The 19285-nt window shown below is 26.4% G+C and overlaps 1 protein-coding gene across 2 annotated transcripts; it reads right to left on the bottom strand.

Moving 5' to 3' along the window:
* Window positions 1–547: 547 nt before the first annotated feature.
* LOC129972502 (uncharacterized) lies at window positions 548–17869 on the bottom strand. 2 transcript variants are annotated; one of them, XM_056086657.1, is made up of 8 exons: window positions 17806–17869; window positions 12855–14768; window positions 11595–11808; window positions 8679–8936; window positions 7468–7626; window positions 4156–4302; window positions 2888–3012; window positions 548–2327 (listed from the first exon to the last, which is right to left on the bottom strand). In XM_056086657.1, the coding sequence occupies exons 2-8, from the start codon at window positions 14712–14714 to the stop codon at window positions 741–743; spliced, it is 4350 nt and encodes a 1449-aa protein (XP_055942632.1). In that variant the 5' UTR covers window positions 14715–14768; window positions 17806–17869; the 3' UTR covers window positions 548–740. The 2 variants fall into 2 exon arrangements, with proteins under 2 accessions (XP_055942632.1, XP_055942633.1); XM_056086658.1 differs by lacking the exon at window positions 17806–17869 and adding an exon at window positions 17525–17622.
* Window positions 17870–19285: the final 1416 nt, after the last annotated feature.

The following is a 19285-nucleotide window of genomic DNA, read 5'->3' as shown; positions in this document are numbered from 1 at the left end:
TTTCAATAATTCCGAAATCAAATATTTTTGATTTTGATTTCTGTACTTTAAAAATGTAGTCTGTCATCTTGATCAAAGGGATAATTAATGATTTTTAACTCCAAATAAACTCCCATTGATTTTTGTTAATTTAATCTCCTCTGTCATCAAAAGTTTATCATTGTTGTTTTAATTCAATACACAATTTTGTTTGTTGAGAATAAATACTAATATCAGCCCCCTTTTTCATGTGATTCTTCTGTTCCAAGAAATATTCGATTAAACGATATTTTGATTAAATAATTTCTTTTTCAAAAAGTAGAATTGATGGGGAAAAAAAAACAGATTTGTGTGTGTGTGTGTTATTTCACTAATATCATAAGATGAAGCAACATTCTATATTACTTATTTTCTTTGAATGAATAACATTTTATATATATCAAACTATTTAGAATGTTTAAGTAGGGAATGAATAAATTATATCGCCAAGATATATCACAGTGAAGAATACTTCAAATAAAATGGGACACAACAAAAGCCCTAGTATCTAAACATTTGCTTTAATAAAATATTGAAAATCTTAAAGTACAACCATAAACTACAAATGTTGCACATGTAATAAAATCCAAAATAAAATTCATTAGAAAAAGCAAATTCAATTCTAAAACAATAAAAAATTGAGATAAACATCTTAAGAAATGACAAGACAATTATAAAAAAGCAATTTTGAAAACTAAGCATATATTCTCAATTACATATTATCAAATATTAGAGCTATCAATATCCAGTGCACATAAAATTTTATCGGTGAAATCTGGGTCTAATAAAATTTCTTCTAGATTCCATCTCTGCCATGTCTTTCCCAAGGAATTTACAATAATACATAAATTATCATGCAGATCACTATCAGGCTGCAGAACAATATGATGCACACCAGAATTTTTTTCTAAATAGGCAATCACTTCATCTCTGTAATTTTCAATCACATTCTTTAAAACTTCTGTTTTAACTGGAATTTTCAATGGACTGCCTTCCTCAAACATGCCGGTTAACCGTTCCTCTAAACAAGCACTTTTTGTAAAATTCTCAGTTTTGAAGTTTAAACCGAGATAATATATATTGCGAGTTATAGCTAAGTATGAAAGAGTTTGAAGCGATAATTCTTGGAGATTTCTAGCTATAAAGCCATCACAGTTTTCACTACATTTTCCAATAGTGCTATTGATCTTCTTAATGAAAAATTTCAGAAATTCCAAAATAAGTTTAGTTGGCGAACAAATATCAGAGCATTTACAAGCCTTTTTATCAGATGAACTGCAGCAATAGATATTGGAACTCGCATGGAAGTAAGCAATGATTCTATCAAAACAACTTTTGCATACAAATTGTTTTTCGCCCGAACCAATATTTAATTTTGAATGAGAAAGCCATTTAAACAAAATGGATTCAGTTAAATATCTACATTCACATGAATCTGATAAATCAAATGAATCACATTTTATAATGCCAGATGAGACACACGATTTAATATCTGAATCAATATCATATACAAAATTGCTATATTGAATTGCTTGGGTATTCTTATTTAATTTTATTTTGATAAGAACATCACTTACTATCCAAGGAAAACTGAGTGCTGTCTTTTTTGCCTTCCCATAAACAATCATATACCAAGCAGACGCTCTTTGATATTTTTTTATTTCAGCATTTGATTCATCATTTTCCATATCCGTCTGCACTTCTTTAAGAAAAATACACCTAAACCTCTGCATAATACTTCTCATGTAAGACTTAATTACTTTTACTGCATCAGACTTTTCTTGTCGCCATTTTTTAGCAAATTTCAAATCTACAAAACCAGTAAGTGCTTCAGCCTCAGTACTAATACCGTATCTATGCAGAATTTCATTGACCATATCTGTGTACATTTGTTTGTGCTTCTCTGCTGATGACTCAAACTGTTCCCAGCCTGGATACATCAAGTCAGAATCATATGGAGTTTCAAAATTGGACATGTCTGGTAAAGTGATTTTACTAGAGCAAGCATCCAATACCCTTGAAGAACGATAAAGAGATCCAAGGGCTCTTTTTGAGTAATAGGTATTGGCAGTTAAGCCTTTTTGCATAAAATCGGGATACTGATCAGGCCTTTCTGATTTCTTCAAGTATTTTGTAGTACCATGCTTGGCAAAATCCAAAACATAGGGATACTGCTTTGCAATATTCATACATTTCCGTGAGAAAATACCATCTTTAAGATAATCGGCCCACATTAGATGTGCATTAGCAAACGAACCAATGCAATCATTTTGAATATATTCACAAAAGAAATTCACCATGTCTTTAAGCTGAAAAAAAAAATTAGGATACTGAAAAATATGTTTAAAATTTAAAATACAATATCTACACTTCAAAAAAAAATAAATCGCTAAAGTGCGAGATTCTAAAAATCGTACTAAACAAAATTTTAATTTGCCCTTTCTCTGCATCAGAATATCTCTATATCTTGATATCACATTTTATATTTATTAATTTAATGAAAAAAAATCTAATATCATGAAATTGACTGTTTAATCCATTTAAATCTCTTGTTCGAAAAAAGAATTATTTTAACATTTAAACTTTCAAAGCATGCACTGCATGCATCTTCAATTTAAAATAAAAATTTAAAGACTTTTCAAATACCAAAATCCTTTTAAGCAGCTATATGTTATACTATTATAATAGGTTTTAGATCCGTAAATATCGACTTTTTGTGTTAATGTGGATTTTATAACTTTTTTCCAAGTCAGCTAATAAAACCTTTTTATAATAATGTAAAGTACATCAATCCCGAACTTAAGTATATTCAAGAATTGATGAAATATGTTATTAAAAATACCCAAAAAAGCTGGGGATATTCAATTACCTCAATTTTATCAGAGATGAATGTTTCTTCATAAACTGGATAATCCATAGGTTTAAAATTTTTTCGTTCAAAAATCAAATCTGGATACCACAGAACAACAAATTCATCTCCGTCCAAATCTGAGCCTAAAACAAAAAGGATTACAAAATTATACAAAATCAAAAAATCGTACGATTCAAAAATATTTTATCTCACTTTTGTACTTTTCATGTAAATAGAAAAATGCTAGAATAACACTTACACAGGTAAAAATACTAAGGAAAGAGAAATTTTTCATGCAAGTATATAAAATTATGTACAAATAATTATTTCTATTACTCTGGCTTTAAACTTCTTATCCCCAAAGAAAAGTTAAAATAAAAGTTAATATATTCTTTTAATTAGTAATCTTTAACAGTTGAGAATTTAATTACTTAATGGCAATTAATGTTTTTCCTCTGCATTATATATTCATGGCTTAAGAACTGGTACTAATAATAATATACACTTAATTCAGAAAAAATATATGTATAATTACTTTCAACCAAAATACATCCTAAAGTAATTTGTGTTTGCATCTTTTAGTCATCTATTTGTCTCTCAAGTTCAATTATTCAATTACATTGCCTCAAATACATCTTACTAATAATGCCCTTTTATTCTAATTTTTTCCCACTAGAACTACCTATCATGATGTAAGTAGCAAACATAAAATTTCAAAAGCATAGAATTGAAGATTTGAATGTATTGTAAACTAGAGTAATACGAGAAAAACAATAGAAAATGTAACAAATAATAGGAAATGTTTGAAATGAGAAAATATAATCAAAGAATTAGTATATTAAATTGTTTGTACTGTGTTGTGCAATTAATTGAAATTGGTTTAATTTTGAGGAAGAAACTAAACAAACTTTAGTACAGCTTACAAAAGTGAATTTACAGTCTCTAAAAAAAAAGGCTTTAGCAACTGCATTACTTCATCAATTTTTTCTATCTAGAGTGAAATCTCATTAAAATTTGTCCAAGAGTTTCCAAGCATCTCAAAATATTTTGAAATTTAAAAAGTCTTTTAAACTAAGAAATAATTTAGAGCTTAAAAGCTTAAAATATTCTCAATAAAAAGGAAAAGTATTTAGAACTATTTATTCTTTTTTATTTATTTATTTATTTATTTTACCAGAAATTTGTGAATTTCCATAATAAATGAATAAAAAAATTATATGCCACTATGATAAGTACAGACAAATTTATCAAATCCAGCACAAAATGATGTGCATCTAATATAATACCTGCCATTTCATCAGGATGTGGTCTTTTGCCCTCAGCAGGAAAAACAATACAATCCTTAATATGATGCAGAGCTTTAACATCAACAGCAGTTAGCTTACGCACATCACCAGGATGAAGACAAGGATTTTTTGTGATTATCACATCACCTAAACAAACAAAATATACTGATGTGTGTATTCATACTTATGTATGGCTTTATTAATTGAGAATCAACAATATATTTGCTCACAAACTGCATGCTTTCATCCCTCTGTTTTTATGCATGACATTATTTTTATTCCCTCATTAAATTCTATTAAATTCACTCATATCATTCTATTAAAAGCTACAAGATGAATTATGCAACCAGCTGTTCTTCCATCATTGATACATCTAACATAATATAGAATAACCATATATATAGTACTAATTTTGTTAATTTTTATTTAATATGAATTAAACATTGACAAATTAATATGAATTAAACATTTAATATTTACTAAATGAAATTAATATGAATCAAACACTGTAAATGTTTAAGAATCACAACTACTGCATAAATAATGTACCAATTTTGCCAAGTTTTATTCCGCATGAAAGCTCGTGACTTTTAGAAGGTCAACAATGGACATCTGCTTCTTCATCTCCAAAATGATAACATAGAAAGAAATATTATATAGGGCGATTCCAAATTCATGGTACAAATTTGGAAGGGAGGTAGAGAAGAAGGATATGTGAATAATATTCACATAAGAAACACAGGACCGTAAACATTTCTTTAGTCATAAACACAGAGTTCCTTATGACTTTAAAAAAAGAAATGCAATCAGTTTTACTATGAATATCAGATACATAAAAAAGCAAAAATAAGTCATCACACTGATATATATGAAGAAATTTGTTTAAAATGGCCTACCGAACATATGAAACCAGCTGAAAATGTCTCTCAAATACTTCACTGCAAACTCCCTAATAAAGTTATTATCACCCCTCCCTCTAGCATAAAAAGTAAGACCTTGGTCAAAGCCATATAGACCACAAGAACACAGATTTTTATATATCTTTCTGGCTGGGAAATCAATTTCTGACAGAACTATAATTTTAGATAACTTATTACATTTCACTTACCTAAGCTGTGTTATATATATATATATATATATATAGTGTTTACATGTATATGAATGTACAGACCAACAGATGGTTAACTCGTTGAAAAATTTGGTTCTAATGTTTGATATGGGTCTATACTTTAACTGCTAAAACTGTGCACCAAATTTTACTAATGCAGGTCCTTTGCATTTTGAAGTTATCATGTTCATTTGTACTTGGATAAACAGAAAAAAAAAATCATTCTTGAATCTAAATCATTTTTGAATTAACATATTCGCAGACAGACATCCTTCCAAAAATGTGTTATTTGAAGGTTTGAATCATAGAGATTGGGCAAAAGCCCAATTTTGAATTTTTGGGCAATTATAGTTTTTTTTCTTTGAACAGTAAGAATACAAAAAAGTAAAAGAATTTTGTTGGCATTAATTTATTTTTGGTACCTTTTGGCAAAAGCAACAAATGCTGTATAAGTAATTTCAGATCATTATAAATATTTTGCTTTACTTTTATCTTTAGAAACTTTGAATCTGTCAGTGTATTCACTTGAAAGTTCACAATTTATGAAATACATATTTTTTGGCATATTGTTAAGAAATCTTAACTTTTGCACAAAAATTGAAATAAAAATACTTAAATAAGTTCACTAATGGCAAATCATTAAATGATTTTTAAATATAACTAACAAATCACTCAACAAAAAAAGCAATCATATGTAGAAAAGCAACAAGGAGTAACTGCCTAGTTGCCATCAAGTTTAGAGATAAAAGCAATAATTTTAGGATAATTAATTTGATTTTTTTTTCCTTTAGATTACAAAGGTTAAGTACTCAGACTAATTCAAATAATATTGAAGAATTATTTACAATTCAAAGACTAATTCATTGGATGTCTTCCCTGCATTGAAATACACTTAACAAATCAGTACAATACAAATTAACTCTGAAGCCATGGCAATTTTGAATGAGAATATTTATTTAAAAGAAATTATTACACAAGATATTGAATTAAAGTTTTCTGAAGGTAGTTTGCAATTCCCATAGAAACAAATATCTATTTATTAGGAAAGATTGAAAATAATTTAAAATGATCGGTTAGTACAATATTGTATGTAGTGTAGGAGTATTGTATGTTGTATGTAGTATGGCTATTAAGGTATGAATAAAAACAGAATATATTTTCATTCAATAATCATTGTAATAGTCATTTTCCTGTATTCATATTTCATTCCAATATTTTCATGCAAAAATATCTTTCCAATATGTTATCCAAAAAAATAACCATGGTGTAGAAATCTCTTTGCATTTAACTTCTAAGAAACAGGCAAAGTTTTTTTAATAACCACTGAATGTTATTTTATCACAAACAATACAAATAGATAATATATAATGGAAGTAATACATTAATTACTATTCACATTATCAATTTGGTGTATTCAACAATGCAACAAAAATAATTATATAATTTTTCACTTTTTTTCCCTCCTTAATCATCAATATACTTCTTTTTTTATTATTACCTTGAAAGTCTAAGCAACCTGACTCTAAATCCATGCCTTAATGTTACAAAATCACATACATAAAAATTTCTAGATTATAAATTAGTTTTTGAATAAAAAGACCAAAGCATAAAATATTACAACATTATTACTCAAGGTAATAAACATGGATTTATTTTAAGAATTTCTCATAATAATTTATCTTTAGAAAATGAACTGTGCAAATAAATATATACAAACTACACCTATTTCAAAATGAAATTTTCTTATTACATACATTATAAAAAGAATTTTAACATACTTTCATAAGTATAATTTCAGACAGAACAGCTTAATAAAAGCCATTTGTTGTTTATATATCAAATCATAATGCAATTTAACTTTATACAATAAGACTTTTTAAACTTATACAGGACCAACACAACTGAATAACAAAATGTAAAAGAAAGATATGAATTACAATATTATCATGCTTTTACACTTTCCAGAAACAAAAAGAATAGCGGCATAAATTTTCAGGGAGAATAAATCATGAGAAACTGTTTATAACAATTCAGCTTAATCTGGGAGGGGGGGGGGATAAAAAGTATCTAAATGTTGGGAGAAAGTTTAAAATGGGAACAAAATGGTATGGTAAAACTACACTAGTTTTAAAAAAAATACAAAAAAAGACAGCAAGAATTATTCAGTTAAAAACAAAAGTTAAATAACACAGTATTGCTTTTACCTTTAAGAATTTTTACAGGTGAATTTGGGTAAGTAGTACTAACACTATATTGGACAAAGACTTGGCCGTATTTTAAAGATCCAGTTTCATCCAATACACCTAGCATATTCCTCCCATACTTTTGTGGAATGGCAATTCTCATACTGGATTGCAATTTCGCTAAAAAATATAATGAACAAGTTATTCTTCATAAAACTAATTTTTCAAAGTTGGAATCTTCACTCATTTTCAATATTCAATATTCAATATATATATATATATATATATATATATATATATATATATATATATATATATATATATATATATATATATATATATATTCTGTATTTATTCATTTAAACACGAAGTGTTCAACTCCTTTGAAATGTTTTGCTGCATTTGAATGCTAAGCTTATTTCATTTATAATAATGAATGTTTAAATACTTAAATGATTATTATAATGATAAAAATTAAGTCAAATTTCAAAATTATTTTAACTGGGCACCTTCACTAAAAGATGTAATTAAATTAATATTTACAAATTTGAATTTTTATCAATTTAACTGAAAATACTACAAAGAGGATTGATAGCCGCCAAATGATGAAAAATTCTTTCATGAATTTTGAACATTTCTTATTGTTGATTGCATTTTAATCCAGGGAAAAAAATATGTAACTATTTTTACAGAAAAACGTTTTTATAACTGTAGGCATGCACTAACACAGAAAATAGAAGAAACCACACAAGGCATTATTCAAACATGGAACAAGCTTGGACATTTTTTTTTAAAGACGAATTTCATCAATGAACAGTGCCATAAAATTAACAAACAGTGCCAAACATTAAAAAGTCAAATAAATTATTAATTAGAAAAATACCTGAATAAATTTATGCAGAAAGTATTTGAGATATTAAAAGTATTGCAGAATTAATACAAAACAAAATTTACCTATTAATAAATCTCAAGAATTATAAAATTCAAATTTTGAAAGCACTGAAATCTGTTTGCCCAGAAATGTCTCATGTATGATTACTTAGTGACAAATTTTTTTAATAAATATTTTCTTAAATATGATTTCTTCATGCATAATATTTTACTGTAAAATTAAAATAAATAAAACAACATTAAATTATATTTTATAACAGTGGACAGGATCATGATCCTTTAAAAATCTCTATATTAAGTGATTATATAACATATTTATTAAAAACTGAACAATTACTTACCAGAATAAGATTTGAAAACTAAAAGCAATAATGATCTGAAGAATGGTTCATTAGTGAGAGAAATGCCAGCTTTATGCAAATCTTCAAAAGGAAAATCCATCTGTAAAGTCTTAGCCAGAAGTGAAGCAGCAGAACTTTCATTCATTAATGAATCTAATAAATGTATCATCATGTCACTTTGCAAATCTAGAAATGTTTCTTTTGGGATCCCCATTTGTTCCAGGATTGTTATAAGGTGTTTATTCAAAAACAGCCTTCCTGCAAAAGTTAAATGAATAATTAGAAAGAAGAAAAAGAGGCAATAAGTGCTAAAAAATATTTAGTAAAATACAAATATATTTAATTAAAAGTAAGTCACTTCTTTTCATATGTTATTTAAAAAAATAATAAATAATCTTCTATCAAAAAATTAATTTTAACAATTTATTCTTACTAAAAGGCTACATGAAATCATGAGCTGAAAATTAGTCAAATATTGACTAAACTGTTGAGGCTTCTTTGAGGTTTGGGGGCTTGTAATACTATATTGTTACAAAATTCTGGAATAAAATTCTGAGTCACTAGTGAGATAATTTATTCAAAAATGAAATGCTATAACTTTTAAGATAGAAATTTCTTTACAGCTATTTAAAAAAAAAAGTAAAAATGGTGAAAATAAGACACAATAACCATAATATCAATTTTTTTATCAGTTAACTTCATGTCAATTACGGTATTCAGGATCTTCCCAAGATTTAAAGCAATTTTCATTTTAATTATTAAACCCATAATGCCAAGATTTAATTATATTTTCTTTTAAATGGATTTCTTACAAAGCTGATTTTAACTAAGAACTTTCTTTAGTTAGCTTCAAAAATTCAGTTGGATTATACACATACATAAACATATATATATCCATGCAACATAAAATGCACTGAAATATGCACGGAATAAAATGCACTTTTAAATATGCACTGAAATCTAAAAACTACAAAGTATTAAGAAAATTTGATAATGGTAGACTTTAGGTTAAACTTTAAAACTGTGTGTGTGTGTGTGTGTTTTATGCATTTTTGGTCATTTATATTCTAATAATAATGAAAATTAAATGTAAATTTTCTTTGATTTATATAATCCTAGCTTAAAGCAGTAGCTGGATGCTTAATGATCAGTTAAAATGCAAATATCTGATTGTCTTTGGGTACATACTTCTTATCAGTATAAAAAAATGTAGATCTTGGTTTACAAGTTACAAGAGATTCTCCTTAAATCAGCAAAGAAAAAAAAATTTTAATCAACTTTTTAAAAAAAAGAATAAGTGAGAATCTCACCACTCATCTATTTAAACACCCACGCAGAAACACTTTTTATACTATTGGTTGCTACGCCTTTTTCTGTTTTTATTGATGCTAAATTTCATCAAAAATTAAGAAATCAAAAATTTAATATACTTCTACTTTTTTTTCTTATTTTAATGAAAAAAGCTGCAGTTATGAAAAGTATTTTACCACATAGAGTTGACCTGAAGAGCACTTTTCTAGATACACTGTCAAATTTTTATATTTCATTTATTTTATTACGCTTTGTAAGTTTTTTCAATAAACTATAGTATAAAAGTATCAGCTTAATAATAATCTTATACTTGGCACTCTCTTATTTTATCACACAAACATCAATTCAACACAAAAAACAAATCAATATGAAATCGTACTGATTTTCTATATGCTTATAATAACATATTGCAATCAAATAAAGGGAAAATCACTTCACTTAACCTTGAGCAAGTGCCATTTCCACTTTTTTAACTACAATGAGTAAGTAAATGAGTAATTTTACAAGTAAATGGGTAATTTTTATAGCATTATATTATTTACTAAAGAAATAAGCAGAATTGCACATAGCAAAAATAAAACTTTTACAAAAGGATAAAGAATTTACTTCAGATCTTTTTTGGAATTTATTCAATTATAATACAATTAGGCTTGAATTAATAGTACTAGATTGCAGCAGGCAAATATAAAACAACAGCTGGAATGAGGAAACAAGTGAATTACAATTACCTACTACAGTGAACTACATGCAGACATGTAAACTTCAGTAGTGTAAAAGTTTTAGAAATGCAATGTACAAGCTGAAAAGCTTTAAATCTCTTCATTTTCAATCCCTTTTAAAATCCTTAATACGTATGCTATATATGTCCAATTAATACAACAAGTATGAAAGTTTTTACGGTTTTAGAAGGAATATATAAATGACTGAGAAAAAAAAATTCCTTAGCAAAGTAAACTAAAAATAGAAACAGTAATAACAATTAAAGCCAAATATTATATATATGTAAACCTATAATTTTTGAAGCAGTTTTGACACTTTGAAATTTTTAAACTTCATTTTTATTCCATCTCAGGAGGCATAATTTATGTACAAGCAGAAGCGACGAAATACATCACACAGAATGACACAAGAGCAAAATGAGGAAAAGCTAATGAAAGATTTATCCCCACAATCATTTTGATAGAGATTTCTTTACACATGTCGATTTTGGTAAGGGAGTTATAGGGATCTTTTAAAAGAATGTGCTTAGTTTGATAATTTTTTATCCCTTTATTCCAAATGTGTGAACTGCTGATTTAAGCACTTTTACAAAGCTTGTTGAATTAATTAAATAGAAAAAAATGGAATTGGATCAGGAAAGAAGAGAACATTTTAGAATGAAATTACTATGGGCTAAATTAAACTAAAAATCAGGAAATTAATTACGTTTAAAGTAGATTTTAAAATATCATTACATACATGCACACACACATATTATATATATATATATTCAATCTGCATTTATATCTTTAAGATTAATTTTCAAAACTGTATGTAAATTACAATGCCTTATTAAGAATGATATTCAACACATATGTAGAAAACAACTGTTAAAATATGGCTTACGTGGTGCACTTGTCTTAACAATTTCCAACTGATCAGATGTTTTACATTCAAATTTGTTCATGCTTGGTCGTATTCCAATAGCTCGCCCTTGTAAATTGGAGTATTCAGCTACCATACCCTTGCAGCCTTTGTAACGAATTTGAAAGGCTGAAGGCTTATAAAAGTGAAATTCATCTTCATCAAGACCTCGATTTTTCTTTAAAGCAGATCGAACCTAAAATTATATACATTTTAATGACATACATGCAATAAAGTTTTAAAAAATAATGAAAAGTAAAGCATGCAAAATTTGAATATATTTCATTTTGTATGCTTAAATAACCTAATTATCATGTAATTTAAAAAGTTTTAATATTAATATGCAATAAAAATTTCATTATTTGACCAACATTTAAAAAAATAAAATATAATAGTGTTGAAAAGTAAATTAAATTAGAAACTAATAATATCATAAAAATTAACTGTTTTTTAAAAAATTCAAAGAAAATTTTAAATATGGTAGAAATGGATATTTTCACCCTTTAAAAATATAGTAAAACACATTTTATTCTACAAACTGATGCAAAAATGAAGCATGAAAACACAATTCATGAAAATATGAAACATGAATTTATTCCTCTAATTTCAATGCTGAACATATTAGTAAAAAAAACATTTGATGAATTTAAAAAAATTAAATTTACAAATAATTTATACCACTAATTTTTATAATATTTTCATCATTATCAGAAATCTATGATGCTACTATTTATCAATAATGTAAATGGAAACTTTATTACATAATGGAAAATTATTATATAATCTTATATAAATGGAAAATTACTATATAATCTTTACAACAAAATATAGTAAAAACTGCAAATAATAGGAAAGAAAAAAAATTGTCTCATGTTTAAAAAAATTTTAATATTTACATATGAAATAACTATTTCATCAAGATGTGGGAAAGTTTAGACCAGTGAACAAAACAATCCTTTGTGTAAACATTTTTGCAGAGCATTTACAAAATCAAGTAGATTAAATTTCAGATTTGTATAACAAGAATTGAATTATCCCTGTCCTGCCTAGGAATTTGGGATAATTTGGAAGACTCACTGTGAAAACATTCCATTATTATATAAATAATTTTGAACAATCTATAACATAGAAAAAGCTCTAACAATATTTTGAAATCAGATTAAATAAAAAAATAATAAAATGAATTGTCCAAAAAAAAAAAGCAAAGTTCCAATAGAAAAATAACTAAAGAAAAAAATGTACCTCATTAGCCAAGTCAATCGATATCATACCAATGCCATCAGAGAAAGTATATCGCTTATTTCTTGACTTTATTTCATCTAAATGGACCTCACTGTCAGCATCTAGACTAACTTGAACCCCTTCTTCAGTAGTTGACAAACACTGACCCATTCTGGCCATGTATTTGGGAACATTTTTTATTGCACTAAAATCACCCATCCACTTCCGAATGGTTGAGGCAGTATTCCCATGCTTGTCCTTAGCATACATCCATAATCCATGCTCACGAAGTTGACTTGACGAACAAGCTAACACCTCATAATTTCTAGACCCAATTGCTATGCCACTATTCAAAATTTTACTGACCACTTCTTTCATGATAGATTCTTTTTGTGAATTGTACTGAACAGCAAAGGTCAATTTTTCGAAATTGTCATCCTGAATAGATACACGGAGCATATATTCAACACCAAATTTTCTGATGATACGATTGTCAAAATGTTCATAGGGTCGAAAAAAAATAACTTTAGATGGCGTAATGATAACACGGCGAACATAGCACATACCTTTAGGAAGTTTGTTTAATTCAATAAATTCACAAAAGTAATTAAATTTCTTTTTAAAAACTGAGTGGAAAATGAACATTATACCTTTATCTACCATATCAGATAAATCAAGTAAGGCCTTAGCAACAGCAGTTGGATTCTTAGATGCACAACGTGAAAGTTCATGCTTTAAATCACTAACATAATTTGATACAAGTTGACTTTTTAGTACTATCTGATGGAAAATAAACAGAGATTTCGAATTTAAGGACCTCCAAGCATATTCACAATTAAACTGATCATCAGAGTCAGCAGAATTTTGGGTACTTGAAAATAAAGGAAATTTTTTAAAGTCCTTCAAAGAATCGTGAATCTTTACAGTATTCATTGACGATAAGCATATTTCTGTCTTATCTGCACGTCTTAGAATCAGTTGATTTATTAACCATCTTGCTTGAAACTTATCTTGGATGACAATCTTTAAAACAGGAGCCTTGCCTATCTTTAAACGACTATCACAAAATGTATGGTTACAAGTACAGCCCAAGCTAAAAGTTCTCTCAAATTTATCTGTACTGTATTGCATTTCTTTAGCTTTAGATATACGACGAGACAGAGGTTCAGAATCTTCCAGGCTAATGTTATCTGGTATAGACTGTTTTTTATTTCGATGTGTTACATAAATTAATGGTGGATGTTCCATGTGCAAAAAAAGTTCTGCAGCTGGCTTAGAAGGATCAACATCAGCTACAATCCTTAAAAGAGAATCGTAATTAATTCTCATCTTGTGGCCCATCTCTCCAGTGTGTGTGCAATCACTCTTGTGCTTATTAGATATATAAAGAATAAAATGTCTTTGTAAGTGTGAAAACGAGCATAAGATTGATGATGAAGATCCTCTTTGACAAAAAGCATAACACTGCACAAAATTCTTCATATCAGGCATAGTTCCAAATGCAAATTCTGAAGCTTTTGCTTCACCACAATGACTTTTGTGACTTAAACCAAAACTGTTGCTTCTCTCAGGTAAGAGCCAATGCAAATATTGATTACTTCTTGCATTGTCACACCATTCCTTACTTATGGATGATGCAAAGCTTTCAATATCACTATTCTTTTGCACATTTTTACAAACTATAGTAAAATTTATTTCATACAGATCACTATCATAATTGAATTCTCGGGAACATTGTTTAACTTCTTCAGAAATAACAGAATGGATAAATTTGTTTTGTTGCAGATTATTAAAAAAGTTAGTAGCTTGAGAAACAAATTCAGGTCTTGATCTTCCATCATCCATAAAACAAACAGTATATTTTAATTTTACTTCAGACATGGTGATTAAAAAGATAGCTAATTACAATTCCCAGATATCTACATAAGATCAGACCTAAAAAAATTATAAAAAGTCATTATTTTAACAACAAATATCCATCACACAAAATTAAATAAAAATTAACATTGGCTACATTTATATATAATCACTAATTATATTAATGCAATGAAATGAAAAGAAAATATATAAATAGAAAACATTTCTGTTCATAAAATATCTTGATTATTATACTATAAGGAATATAAGAGTGTTACCAATTTAAACATTTCAAGAAATTAAATGCTCATAATTTGATATCAACAATGCATTACTGAAATACTGAAGAAATTCAAAGCATTAGAGAACTAATAAATTTTAATTTTTGTATAAAGCAATAAAAAGAGAAAATTATCAATTGAAATTTCTTATATATAAAAACCTTAATATATTTACAACATTATTAGAAAGAGTTTTGATGACACTAATACAAAAATTAAAGAAAATTTTGAACTGTCAATGCAGTTAAAAATTTATAAATTAGGAAGCTTTTACAATCTAACTTAAATTAACTATAAAACATAAAATTAATATAAAAACTGATAATTTCTTTTCAAAACTAAATTTCTAAAAGTTATTACAAAATTCAACTCTACCACAATTTAAATTGAATAAACAAAGCAAGCATGTCAAATAAACCTAATATTTAGGATGTATACAATAATTCTACTTATGATATGATATGATAATATCTACTTTTTAAGAAATATTGAACAATATGACTACTTCCTTCATCTTTTAAGCTTTTTCAAGTAAATTATTTACAAACCAAATACATATACAGGTTTCTTTTCGATTCCTTGGAATATTTCCCTTCTAGTTTCTTAATTTTAATATCTTAGTTATGTAGATTTGATATAAAAAAAATGTCATATATAATTTTCATAATGCTCACCAGTTTTGAAACAATAGCCATTTATAAGTAAACTTTAAATGCTAGAGATAAAAAATAAGTTACAATGATAAACAGACTATATAATAGAAACTGATGAAAATTTTATTTTTGTAAAAGTAAAATTTTAATTAAGTTATTATTTAATTATTAAATAATATTATATTTAATTAAGTTACAAATTATATAAAAGTTCACACATTTAAATTACTAAAATATCTAAGTTAAACTATATAACTGTAATGTATATTATAATACTCTGAAAAGAGTTCAAATGTAGATTTTATTTCTGTTCATTATACAGCAATCTTGCATTTCTTCCATATTACATATTGATAATGAGCTGTTCACTACGAGATAATGATTATCACTCTTCGAACACTATACAAATTACTAAAATTTAACCACTGCCTAAAAGCTAATTTCTAAATCATTAGAAATAAGTATATATATCAGTTTGAAAAATGTTCCAAATCACAAAGAATATATTATTTAGTTTGATTTAATAAAGGAAATCAAATTTATAATTCATAAAAACAAGATTCCCTAAATAAAGACTTCTCCTCCTATTTAGTAAAATAATTTAGCTATATATATCTTTAAAAAAAGTTCAATTCTTCTATTATCAAAACTAATCAAGTTACAAACTGCAAATTTTATTATTTTAGGCCAACCAACAAATGCTTCAAGGAAATTCCATTCGCTGATTGATAATCCCCCTCAAGATAACATTGAAATGGTTTATAACTGTCAAAAATACCAGTATTTGAAGATTTATAGATAGCTGTTTTAGTTATAAAAACACTGCAATTTTTGTTTAAATTGCTTATATATCAAGAAAATTTTATTGAACATCACTAATAGAAGACTACATAAATATTTAGACTTTTTTTTTCAAATATACATTGACTGACTCCAGCAACATAAAATTGAATTTATTCTATTATCAAGCTAGGAAAATATGCTTATCTCTGACAATTTCCCTCTAACTGCTATCTCTGACAAATTCCCTCTAACTGTTGTCCAATTTCTATCTCTGACAAATTAGAAATTGGACAATAATTAGAGGGGGCATTTTGTATAATATTGTGCTTTTAGTTTTAAAATAGGTTTCTGTTATGGGGAGGGGGGGTTGCCAGGATTTATAAGAAAAGCAATTATAACACATATTTTAAGATTACCATAAAAGCATAACAAATCAGAATCCTAAAACTTAGATAGTTAAAAGTTATGTTTAGACTTTTAAAATATTTCTACATGTTACAAAGATCTAGATAATAAAAAACAGTTTTCAGTTCACACCATTTAACAAAATCCAATTCACAACTTTTTATCATCAAATGCTCTATGTTACAGAAGAAGAAAAATTTTTTACTAAAATTAAGGGAATTCCCCCTTGCCGATGAGGAGGGTATTTTCCCTCTTACACCAGAAGGAGATTCCCCTTTCTTGAATAGCCTCCCCCCCCCCTCTTGCTCATTCCCTTTAGTATTTTCCACGGAATAGTCGTTAGAGGCTAATGTGTAAAATTAATTACTTTAATTAATGTTAACTATCGTCTTCTTATAAATTTTGAAATAGTTCCAATTTTAAATCAATATTAAGATTGGGCAGAAATTTAAATGTATACATGAACAGTTTTAATCCATTTCCGCATTTAATTGGGTTTTTTTAACATCATGAATTAAATTTAACTTTTTATAATACATTTTGAATTATATGTCTTTGCATGTAAATAGGTAAAACACAATAATTAGAAATTTTTAGAAATCAATATAATTATTCAACAAACGAAAAGGATTTCAAGCGACTGTAATGGTTACACATCAAAACATCGTTTATTTCTAATGAATCATACTGATATATTGCATTGTATACTTACAGTCGTTCCGCTTCCTGTCATAGATTTATCCATATTCTGATAGTTTTAAGAAAGTAAATATTAATTTTTTCATGCAATATCACTAAGGACATTTAACTACGTACCAATCGGAAGATTTAAATGAAAACATGAACCCTTATAGATAATAGTACAGAAAACAGATTACATCAAGAATATTACTCAATGTTTACTTAAGAATATAACATACAAAAAGAAATTTTGTCATAATATGATATGCATAGAAATAAAGATAACTTACAAAATAAAAAAAGGTAACTTACAAAATAAAAATTAACTTGCCCAGATAGACACTAACCTAAAATGAAACTTCCGAACCGAAACTAGCGCGAAGAAGTTAAAGTTGAGGTTGGTCTTTTACGCGAGTGTTTTTTACTAATATTATCAAAGAATATTTGGATAGTAATTTTAATTGGTGAGATTAATTTTAATAGTAATTTTAAACAGTACAGTAATTAATAAAATTTAAATAGTTTAGATGTAAATAGTGACGTCTTTTTTCTCCCTTCATTTATTAATCCCAAAAGAAGAATTAATTGTATCAGAAAAAATTTATTAGAAAAAAAAATCTGTTTTTAAACATGTTCCAGGATATAAATAACGAAATATAAGATAAGAGTGAAACATCAATCTGAAATTTATTAATATCCTCTATATATTGATGCTTTCAAGATGATAAAATGAGTTAAAATGTTACTTTACTCATTGCAGAATGTCTTGCGATCTTTCTTAAATGATACGCCACAGATTCGTATTATTGATTCGATTTTTTTTATCTTCTTATTTTTGGTTTTATTCTTCTTATTCTTCTATTTTTTTATCTTCTTATTTTTGGTTTTATTCTTCTTATTCTTCTATTTTTTTTATCTTCTTTATCTTGGTTATTTTTCGTTCGAGGTAACTAAATCATAATTCACAAATTTTTATAGAAATAAATATAGAAGTTATTTTTTTTATTTTATTTGTTATTTTATTATTTTTATATGATTTTTTTTTTTTTTTTTTGCATTTGTGTATTTATGTAATAAAATACGTATTTTTTTCGTCCTTCAATTTACAAAATAATGCAATTATTTTAATTTTCATTTAAAAAAGACAATAAACATTTTTTTTTTTTTTTTTTTTTTACTTATGCGTTATCTTGTATTCGAAGTTCGCAAAGAGTAAGTATTAATTATATTCTAATTATTTTGGGATTATAACTGTACACTTAAAATATGCGTCGTCAAAGAAAATTTTATTTTAGAAAGTTTAAGAAATCTTTTCACTTTCGAAATTTCCTTGGATCAAACAAAGTAAATGAAAATAATAAATAAAAAAATGAAGGAAACCTGAACTTATAAATTTGAAATATTATAACCAAAATAATATTTCATTTTAAATTTAATTGCATCCGCCTTATCATTCTTATATAATTTTTTACATCACTTAATCTAGAGGCAGAATTTCAGTTTTGAAACAGTATCATATTTTTAAAAATGTTCTGAAATGTGTTAAGAAATAAATAATGAACTAAAAAAAATCTGATATTAATTGATTCTTCATGAACTTATCATTTTATTCCTCGCGGTGATAAGGAAAATCATTTTATAAATAATAATAAAATGGACATCATTGATCAATTAATTCTTAAAATTGTAAATTGATTCAAAAGTAGAGTTTGTGCGTCAATAAATTCTAGAGGCGAGAAAAGTTTTATATTTCAACAAACTTTTAATTAATTAGAAATCTAATTTAAAAAAC

The sequence above is a fragment of the Argiope bruennichi genome, chromosome 6 (genome assembly GCF_947563725.1).
Source record: "Argiope bruennichi chromosome 6, qqArgBrue1.1, whole genome shotgun sequence".
NCBI classification, from domain to species: Eukaryota; Metazoa; Arthropoda; class Arachnida; order Araneae; family Araneidae; genus Argiope; species Argiope bruennichi.
This window is presented reverse-complemented; position numbering and strand designations above follow the sequence as displayed.

What these genes read in the sequence shown, in the direction of transcription:
- LOC129972502 (XM_056086657.1), bottom strand. Translation starts at nt 14,714, where the DNA reads ATGTCTGAAGTAAAATTAAAATATACTGTTTGTTTTATGGATGATGGA. An exon ending in TGTTAAGACAAGTGCACCAC is followed by an intron (nt 8,937 to 11,594) that starts GTAAGCCATATT and finishes TAACTTTTGCAG; the next exon opens with GAAGGCTGTTTTTGAATAAA. An exon ending in AGTTTTCAAATCTTATTCTG is followed by an intron (nt 7,627 to 8,678) that starts GTAAGTAATTGT and finishes TATATTTTTTAG; the next exon opens with CGAAATTGCAATCCAGTATG.